Here is a 10,151-nt window from a genome sequence, read left to right as displayed (position 1 = left end):
AAGTTGCTGTTGGAGGGTGTTTTGGTACCATGCTTTATTCATGGCTGTGTTTTTGGGCTAAATTGTGAGTGAGCCCACTCCCTTGGATGAGAAGCAACCCCACACATGAATGGTCTCAGGATGCTTTACTGTTGGCATGACACAGGACTGATGGTAGCGCTCACCTTTTCTTCTCCGGACAAGCCTTTTTCCAGATGCCCCAAACAATCGGAAAGAGGCTTCATCTGAGAATATGACTTTGCCCCAGTCCTCAGCAGTCCATTCGCCATACTTTTTGCAGAAGATCAATCTGTCCCTGATGTTTTCTTTGGAGAGAAGTGGCTTCTTTGCTGCCCTTCTTGACACCTGGGGCCTCATTTATAAAACTTTCTTACGCACTGATTTGATCTTAGAGTGTTCGTACGATCAAATCCACGTCAAAGTACAGATTTATAAAAACCGTCTTTGACGTGGAAAAGTACTTATCTCCACGTCAGATTCCAGCTTGGCGTACGACCGTTTCCTTGTGGTAATGCCTGGTATTGCAGATAGTTCAGCCTCACTATAATTTGATTTCTTGCGCTCCTTTTTACTTGCCATTGTCACAGAGTTTTTGCTTTAGGAATGAGCTCATTTTATATGTTAATTAATTAAGCAGGGGCGTTTCGACGGCGGAACATTCAGCTGCACACAATTCCACGATCATTTGTGATTTATAACCGAATGACTGGCGTACGCATGGATTTCGTGGTACGTTCGTTTCTCTGAATCGCTCTTACGATCAAATCAGAAAAGTTCTTAGATAAAATCTAGGATGGTTTCTACGCAAGTGTTTATAAATGAGGCCCCAGGCCATCTTCCAAAAGTCTTGGCCTCACTGTGCGTGCAGATGCGCTCACACCTGCCTGCTGCCATTCCTGAGCAAGCTCTGCACTGGTGCCACTCCGATCCTGCAGCTGAATCCTCTTTAGGAGACGATCCTGGCGCTTGCTGGACTTTCTTGGACGCCCTGAAGCATTTTTAACAAGAATTGAACCTCTTTCCTTGAAGTTCTTGATGATCCTATAAATTGTTGATTTAGGTGCAATCTTAGTAGCCACAATATCCTTGCCTGTGAAGCCATTTTTATGCAACGCAATGATAGCTGCACGCGTTTCTTTGCAGGTCACCATGGTTAACAATGGAAGAACAATGATTTCAAGCATCACCCTCCTTTTAACATGTCAAGTCTGCAATTCTAACCCAATCAGCCTGACATAATGATCTCCAGCCTTGTGCTCATCAAAATTCTCCCCTGAGTTAACAAGACGATTGCTGAAATGATCTCAGCAGGTCCTTTAATGACAGTAATGAAATGCAGTGGAAAGTTTTTTTTCGGGATTAAGTTAATTTTCATGGCAAAGAAGGACTATGCAATTCATCTGATCACTCTTCATAACATTCTGGAGTATATGCAAATTGCTATTATAAAAACTTAAGCAGCAACTTTTCCAATTTCCAATATTTCTGTAATTCTCAAAACTTTTGGCCACGACTGTATAATGTTATAAAAGCTTTTTATTTTAGATAAATGGTGATCTATGGATCTTTCTATTCATCAAAGAATCCTGAAAAAATGTACTCAACTGTTTTAAATATTGCTAATGATAATAATAATAATAATAATAAATGTTTCTTGAACAGCAAATCAGCATATTAGAATGATTTCTGAAGGATCATGTGACACTGAAGACTGGAGTAATAATACTGAACATTGAGCTTTGATCACAGGAATAAATTACATTTTAATATATATTCAAATAGAAAGCAGTTAATTTTAAATTGTAAAAAATATTTCGCAATATTACTACTTACTGCTGTCTTTTGGATCAAATAAATGCAGGTTTGGTGAGCAGAAAAGACTTCTTTAAAAAAAACCTTACTGTTCAAAAACTTTTGACTGGTAGTGTACTAAACCATATACTAGCTAACAAGAACCAAATTATTAAAAAAATATGTTTTCAATGGTCACGTTTCCATAACTAAATGGGAACGTTAGCACAACGTTCTTAGAACAGATTTTGTCAGCTCCCCAAATATACAGACGTTAAATACTGATTTGAGTTTAAATTATTTTATATTCTTACTTGTATATTATTTTACAGAATCCGTTGGGAAAAGTAGTCCAAAAAAGTAGAAACGAGACAAAGTTTGCAACAATTTTAGCGTGTTGTCTGGATTAGTCTAAATATAGCTCTGCCTTCAGAGACTTTAGCTTCACTGACTGATGGTGTTGGTTTTAAAAATGGCTGTGAATTCAAGGCTAACTAGGGGTAAAGCTTTTCCAAGCAGTAAGTGCAGTAATGAAAAAGTTCTGAGCGATGTAACGTTAGTCATTTTACTCATGCTTTTATAGCTGCAATAACAGTCTGTTGATTGCTGCTCGTGAGGCTGTGAGCCAAAGCCCGTCTCAGCAATGAAAACTAACTCTCAGTTACAGATTGATTGGCACTCATACAGTCGGATTGATGGCCAGTGTTAATTACTTAGAAATGAATAATTCAGCCCCGTAATGGCTGGATGAAAACGAAAAGCCCACAGTCAATAAGAAAGCTCCATCTGAGAAGATAACAGATTCCCAAGGGCCGAGAAGAAATCAAGAGCACTTACAGTGGAACTGAACCGTAGACTGGGTTGTTCTCCAACATGCTGATTCAGCCCCTCCCACAGTCCCAAATCCAGGACCCATCTGTGGAGAATATATATAAACTATAATGCTTTCTTTCTTTATGAAGTATTGCATATTTCATCGTGTCATCTCTTTCCTCTTACATTGAAAGAGGAAACCAATGAACGCTAAACTCATTCAAGAGGGGAAAACTAACATCTAACGGTTGCATTATTGATCTACTCATTGAAGCAGCAGCGCCATCTAGTGGAAATTTGATTTTGATGCCAAAGATTTTCGAAAAAGAAGATCCGTTTGCGATGTGAAATCTTTCTAAAATATGAAGGCTACATATTTTCATGCATATGCAATATAAATACATTTATATTGTTATTATATTGCGCAAAAATGCTGAAAAACCAAATAATGTGTGAGACCTGAAGGATTTTTGTAAAGAACAGCAGGCAGTTTAACTGTTCAGGACAAACAAGGGACTCATGAACAACTATCACTAAATAAAAAATAATAATAATAATAAATAAATAAATAAAACGAAAGACAGCTGTGGATTATTCAGGTAACAACACAGTATTAAGAATCAAGTGTATGCAAACTTTTGATCAGGGTCATTTTTATAAATTTAACTATTATTTTCTATCGTGGACTGTATGTAAATGTATTTTATGTGAAATATCTTGTTCAGGTCAGTACTAAATAAAAAATAACATGCATTTTGCATGATCCCTCTTTTTTTTAATAAAATAATTTATATATTGCAGATTCTGCAAGGTGTATGTAAACTTTTGTATTTATTGTATGTAATTATTTTGCTAAGTGTACACATTAGTCCAAAATACATTTTGTAAAATATTATACCTCTTAATATTTTTCCAAATCACTTGCAGCTCCTCAGACACAAATATGACTGTGAAATGTTCCGTAAAATGATTGTTTTGTTCTACTTTTATTTCTCGCACTCAAACAGAATACCAGTGCCAGTCATTTGTGTGGAAGTGTGGTAGACAGGTGTACTTTGGAGCATTGGCTCAGGCTATTTGTCAGCTCACTGTGGAATAACAAAGGACCGAATTTGGTTTGACATGGCTTTATTCATTCTTGTTCTATTCCCATATATTCTGCTGCAGACCTTGGCGGGTAAGATCTACAAAACTATTTATCTCTCATAAATAAGACTTCTTAGACCTGACAGAGAACATGACAGGCACACTTGGCATTTGCCTTTTGACTCTCTGAGGGTTAATAATCAAATTCACATGTATGCTTTCAGTGGTTACCCTCCAGTAAAGATTATAAACTCTCAAACTCTGTTACAGCCCCAGGATCAGTGTTTTTAGATGGAGAGAAGGCTGACAGCATTTTGCGGAGACACAGGCGAGCAAACACAGGACTGTTTGAGGAGTTTCTGAAGGGGAATGTGGAGAGGGAGTGTATAGAGGAGACGTGTGTCTTGGAGGAGGCCAGAGAAGCTTTTGAAAATGATGAAAAGACAGTGAGTAGACAAGTTGTGGTTCGTCAGTTGTCGTGCATTGTGTAATATAGCAAATATGTGTTTGGTCTGTGTTTTTCAGATGGAGTTTTGGGAAAGTTATATTGGTGAGTGCATTTAATCATTTACTGTCATGTTTACCTAGGGCAAACAGGAGAAGATCCCTATATGTTAAAGAAACAGTTCACCCCTAAAATTAAAATTAGCTTAAAATGTACTCACCTCAAGGCCATCCAAGATGTAGATGAGTTTGTGTCTTCTTAGGAACAGATTTTAAGAAATTTTGCATCACTTAGATCCTCAGCAGTCAATGGGTGCCGTCAGAAGTCTAATCAGCTGATAAAAACATCACAATTCACAAGTAATCCAAATTACCCCAGTCCATCTTGTGCGAAAAGTGTTTGTAACAACATATAGATCATTAAAATGGTTGTGTCTCGGCCAAATATTGTCCTATCCTAAACTATATCAATGGAACGCTTATTTATTCACTTTCAGCTTTCACATGATGTAAAAAACTGACTGGTTTTGTGGTTTAGGGTTACAAATATATTGATGTATTTTAATGTGACAACAGGGGATACATGTTTTTACTAGAGGAAGCGTTATTATGACCAGAAGTGACAGTTTAAAGTTAAAAACGTCCTCATGATGTATGTTTGGGTAGCTATTGGATCAATAAATTAAATTATATTTGAACTTGACATCGTTATATTCTCAAACTCAGAATTTAGGAAATAAAATCAATTTCTGGTAACGTTTAGACAAATGATTAAAATGTCCGGTTTATTAGCCGCTGTGAGGAAATAACAAGAAAAATAACAAAGTTCAGCAAACGGCAAAACTGTTCGCTCTACAAACCAGTGTGTTCATAATTAAGGCAATATATTAAAATAATATGGTAAAACACACCACTTTGCAATATCAAGCGGCAAAACAAGTTGTTGCGGCAAAACTAGCTGAAAGCAAGTGACAGGCGGAAGCGAGACCCATTAATTTACAAATGGCCACCGCCACTATTATGGGAAAAAAGGTGAATGTTTTTTTTTTCTTACCAGTTGTTAATAAATGATCCTGTCTGTTAGATGGGGACCAGTGTAAATCATCACCCTGTCAAAACCGAGGCACATGTGAGGACCAGATGGGCACATACAGCTGTAACTGCCTACCAGGCTATGTCGGCAAAAACTGTGAAATAGGTTGGACAAGATCCTTGTTCTCTCAAACACACAGTGCACTTTGTTTAGCTAATAATAATAATGAAAATCTAATAAACTCCTGAAGATAATCAAAAATATGCTTTGTGCTGTTTCTCAGTGACTGCCAAAAAGTGTGAGGTTGATAATGGAGGCTGTGAGCATTTCTGTGTTGTGATGGAGTCTCAGACAGAGTGTCAGTGTGCATCCGGTTACAAACTCAAAGAAGATGGACTCTCGTGTGAACCTATAGGTGATTTCATTAATTTTTAATGTGAAGAGCTACGTTCGGTATTTAAGAATAAGTAGTTGTTTTAAAGAAAGACATGCACTGCAAGCAAACTTTATAATGCAAAACGTTAAAAAAAAAAAAACGTTTTTATGTGTTACTAGTTAAGTTTCCATGTGGCAAAGTCAGTAAAACAGCTGTGAGAAAGTTTGGTCCCACCTCTGTCACGAACACATCTGCACAGACTTCCAATAAGACAATCAAATCCACATCCAGCACTTCTAAACCGGACGGTTGGACACCCCCTACAGATTCTAAACAGAAAGGCAACACAATTCCGTCATCTTTTGTTAAACTTCCCAGATGGGCCTTTGATGAGTATTTAACGTCTCCTGTACCGACAGTAAGTGCTCCAAAAAGTCGTATTGTTGGTGGCAATCCAGCTGTACCTGGAGAAATCCCTTGGCAGGTAAAACACTATGTGCTATAAGAGTAAAAAATGCCTTGATCAAATGATCTTTGAGTAAATTATGAAATTACTGGCACATAACTCAATCTGTTTATGTACCCAAAATCATGTAATTTATCCAAGTTAAATGCTGATCTCTAGGTGGCGCTGGTGGCGCGCTCAACAAAGCAGGTGTTCTGTGGAGGCTCCATTCTTAACCAGTTATGGGTCATTACTGCAGCACACTGTCTGGTAGGAAGCCAGAATGGATCCTTCTACATCAGAGTTGGTAAGACCCCACAACAGAACAACAGCCAAGGAAATACTGATTCAATTAAATTGATGTATGGCGCCAATATTTAAAAAAACTTTGTGTCAATATTTTTGACTTCCAGTAAAAGATCCTAACTTCTGAAGCAAAATGGAAGATAAGAAAGACTTGTTTCTTAAAAATATATTTAAGTTTCTTCACTATTTTTATATTTGTCAGATTTATATAATAATAATAAAACAGACTATTAATATATATAAGAATATTTCAAAATATACTAGCTTTTTATTATTTTTTAATGAGTCTCTTCTGCTCACCAAGCCTGCATTTATTTCATGATTTCAAAAAAGAGTAATATTTTGAATTATTTTTATTTGTATTTAAATATATATTAAAATGTAATTAATTCTGTGATTTCAAAGCTGAATTTTTAGCATCATTACTCCAGTCACATGACCCTTAATAAATCATTCTAATATTCTGATTTGCTGCTCAAAAAACATTATTATTATTATTATTATTATTATTATTATTATTATTATGTTGAAAACAGCTGAGTAGAATTTTTTCAGGTTTCTTTGATGAACAGAAAGTTCATAAGAACAGCATTTATCTGAAATAGACATCTTCTGTAACACTATGTCTTTATCATTACTTTTGATCAATTTAAAGCATCCTTACTAAATAAAAGTATTAATTTCTATTTCTAATTTCTTTTCCAAAAAAAAAGCACAGACTCCAACTGTGAATGGTATAGTGTATAATGTTACAAAAACTTTTTGTTTCAGAAAAATGCTGATATTTGGATTTTTCTATTTATCAAAAAAATCTTGTATATTTTTAATGATAGTAAAATAATAATAGTAATAATAAATGTTTCTTAAACACCAAATCAGCATTTTAGAATGATTAATGATCATCTGACACTGAAAAAAATAACTTTGATCACATGAATAAATTACATTTTAAAATATATTCAAATAGAAAACTGTTATTTTAAATAGTAAAAATATTTTCAAATTTTACTGTTTTTGCTGTACTTTTGACAAATAAATGTAGGCTTGGTGAGCAAAAGAGATGTCTTTAAAAAAACATCTAAATCTTACTCTTCAAAAACTTTTGACTGGTAGTGTGTTGCATTCCTGTTTAAAAGTTTAGGGTCAACAAGATTTTCATTTTTGAGAAATAAACTTTTCTTACCACAAGGATGCATTCAATTAAGCAAAATTGTAACATTTATAATGTTACAAAATATTTCTATTTCAAATAAATGCTGTTCTTTTGAACCTTCTATTCATCAGAGAATCTTAAAAAATGTCTCAAGGTTTCTACACAAAAATAAATAAATACATCTGCAGCCCAACTATTTTGAACAATGATACTAAGAAAAGTTTGTTCAGCACCAAATCAGCACATTAGAACAATTTCTGAAGGATCATGTGACACTAATGACTGGTGTATACATGGCTGCTGAAAATTCAGATTTTAACTTGAAATAATATTTCACAATCTAATTTTTAATTTGCAACCTTAATTTGCAGCCTTGGTGCGCGCAAAATACTTCATTGCATTTCAAGTGAATTTATTTTAAAAATCTTTACATATTTTATTGAAACATTTGATTCAGCTGATCCAAGACCATTTATAAATATTATTATTAAACTAAACAGCTACTGTTTGTTTCACAGGGGAGCATGACGTCTCCAAGACTGAAGGCACAGAACAGAATCTGAACGTGACTCGTTTAATCTCACATCCCCGTTATGACTCCAAAGTAAGCCTTTACAATCATGACATTGCCTTGTTGCGGCTGCGCACCCCCATCCGCTTTACCCCAACTGTACGTCCCATTTGCCTGGGACCCATGCTCTTCTCCAACTCACTGCTGCAGTCTGGATCCCTGGCTACTGTCAGCGGCTGGGGCCGTCTGCGTTTCCAAGGCCGAAGTGCAGTGACTCTACAAAAGGTCGAGTTGCCTTATGTGGACAGATCAGTGTGTATAGAAAGCAGCAGTGACACCATCACATACTTAATGTTCTGTGCGGGATACTCGGATTCTCCTAAAGACGCGTGTCAGGGCGATAGTGGAGGACCTCACGCCATGCGCTACCGCGACACCTGGTTCCTCACAGGTATTGTCAGCTGGGGAGAAGAATGTGCCAAGAAAGGGAAGTATGGCGTGTACACACAGGTTGGTAACTATTATCGATGGATACAACACGTCATGGGAGTTACTAAAGGAGTACTGCTTAAAAATGTAGACCAGTGACGTTGAATTCTTATTTTGAGATGTCATCTGCACACATGGAGTATTCAAACCTCATTGTAACCAACTGTAGTCATGCTCCACCCCCATACCCTGGCTGGCCAATAAGATTCCATCAATAAACCTTGTGCAGCATTTCATCAATTATACATGAGTTAGTACCTTCATTGTCCCAAAAGGAAATTTATGTAGGGAATAACTGACGAAGGGCCGTTGAATTCTTCGAAAATAATACACATCTGAGGTGGTGATGCTTTACACCTCGGGTGTGCATTATTTTCTCAGAATTCAACGGGACCGAAGTCAATTATTCTGCTTATACTACGGTTACCACACCTCAAGACATTGACCAGAGGATATATTTCAAGACATTCATCCGGTTTTTGTAATTGAAACGCTATTGTGAGTAGAATTATTTTCTTACGCTGCTCATCCAACGCCTCGGTTGCTAGTTCCAAAACGTTATTTTAGACGTAGTAGCGACACTTGAGCTGTTGATAGCAGACTAATGCAGTTTATAATGAAGTTTAGACAGACAGACAGAAAGAGAGAGAGAGATTAAGCTTGTGAATCAAATAGACAGTTATTAATAGCGGTTTATTAATCGAGATAACGTCTATTTGAAAATTTGCTTTGATGTTTTTGGCTATTCAGAGCACATGAACCTGCAGAGAGCAGCCAGATCTTCTGGAATTTTCCACTGGCTTTGATGTCTCGTGGTTAAACATGAGATATAATTCGTTTTGGGTAGCTCTAACAGGTAGTCTTTGGTCTCATTAATCTATTATTCATTCCAAAGCAAATAGTTTTGGCTGAGGGTAAAATCTCATCGTTATATTTTAAGTAAATTTAATGCTTTATATCAGTTGCCTTTGTACTTCTACACTGAACTGCCTAGCAATTTTTATGATGGCTGTTGTTGTTTATTAAATATTATTGTTCAATAAATAATATTTTATATAAATAATATTAGTATTTATTAATAATAGCATTTAGTATTGAGAAACGGTGTGTAATGTTTTTATAAGTAGTAAAGACTTTTATATTGAAAGAGACTTTATATTTTACTTTTCAACATGAAAGGTTAGCATGACAAAGATATCGCTTTCCTCAGAAGACATTCAAACATGTTGTATTGTGAATATCAGATTGAGCTGAAGAATGAATACTGTATCAAATGCAGGTAATCACACTTGCTCAGTCCACCTCCTCTATAATACAGTGAGCTTGTAATACAGTAATACAATAAGATTTTAGTCTGTGCATCTCTCAGAAGTGAACGGCAGTGCCTGGAACTACTTTCGCCGTGCATTTCCCTGAAAATAACTGCACACCTTAGAACGTTCGTCAGCCAATCAGATTCAAGCTTTCAACGGCTCCGTAGTATAATAATCCATAATCCATAGATGCATACTGTTTTCTCCTGTGGTTTAATGAAAGCATGTATGTTATTAAAGGGATAGTTCACCCAAAAATGAAAATTCTGGCATTAATTACTCACCCTCATGTCGTTCCAAACGCGTAAGACCTTTGTTGATCTTTGGAGCACAAAGTAAGATATTTTTGATGTAATCTGAGAGCTTTCTGATCCTACATTGACAGGAATGC

General features: G+C 36.0%; 1 protein-coding gene across 1 annotated transcript; it reads left to right on the top strand.

Moving 5' to 3' along the window:
* Positions 1 to 3,639: 3,639 nt before the first annotated feature.
* Positions 3,640 to 8,692, top strand: f9a (coagulation factor IXa). Its single transcript, XM_073820960.1, has 8 exons — positions 3,640 to 3,781; positions 3,961 to 4,136; positions 4,216 to 4,240; positions 5,219 to 5,332; positions 5,451 to 5,582; positions 5,723 to 6,027; positions 6,169 to 6,295; positions 7,966 to 8,692. Exons 1-8 carry the CDS (start codon positions 3,727 to 3,729, stop codon positions 8,544 to 8,546), a joined length of 1,515 nt encoding a protein of 504 aa, XP_073677061.1. The 5' UTR covers positions 3,640 to 3,726; the 3' UTR covers positions 8,547 to 8,692.
* Positions 8,693 to 10,151: the final 1,459 nt, after the last annotated feature.

This window comes from Garra rufa, chromosome 16 (assembly GCF_049309525.1).
Source record: "Garra rufa chromosome 16, GarRuf1.0, whole genome shotgun sequence".
Lineage (NCBI taxonomy): Eukaryota > Metazoa > Chordata > Actinopteri > Cypriniformes > Cyprinidae > Garra > Garra rufa.
Note: the sequence above shows the minus strand (reverse complement) of the source record. Positions and strands in the feature narration are given on the sequence as shown.

Bases quoted from the DNA above. Each gene is read 5' to 3' on its own strand.
- f9a (XM_073820960.1), top strand. From the start codon at position 3,727: ATGGCTTTATTCATTCTTGTTCTATTCCCATATATTCTGCTGCAGACC. The intron at 6,028-6,168 runs GTAAAACACTAT...GCTGATCTCTAG, and splicing joins CTGGAGAAATCCCTTGGCAG to GTGGCGCTGGTGGCGCGCTC. The intron at 6,296-7,965 runs GTAAGACCCCAC...TTTGTTTCACAG, and splicing joins ATCCTTCTACATCAGAGTTG to GGGAGCATGACGTCTCCAAG.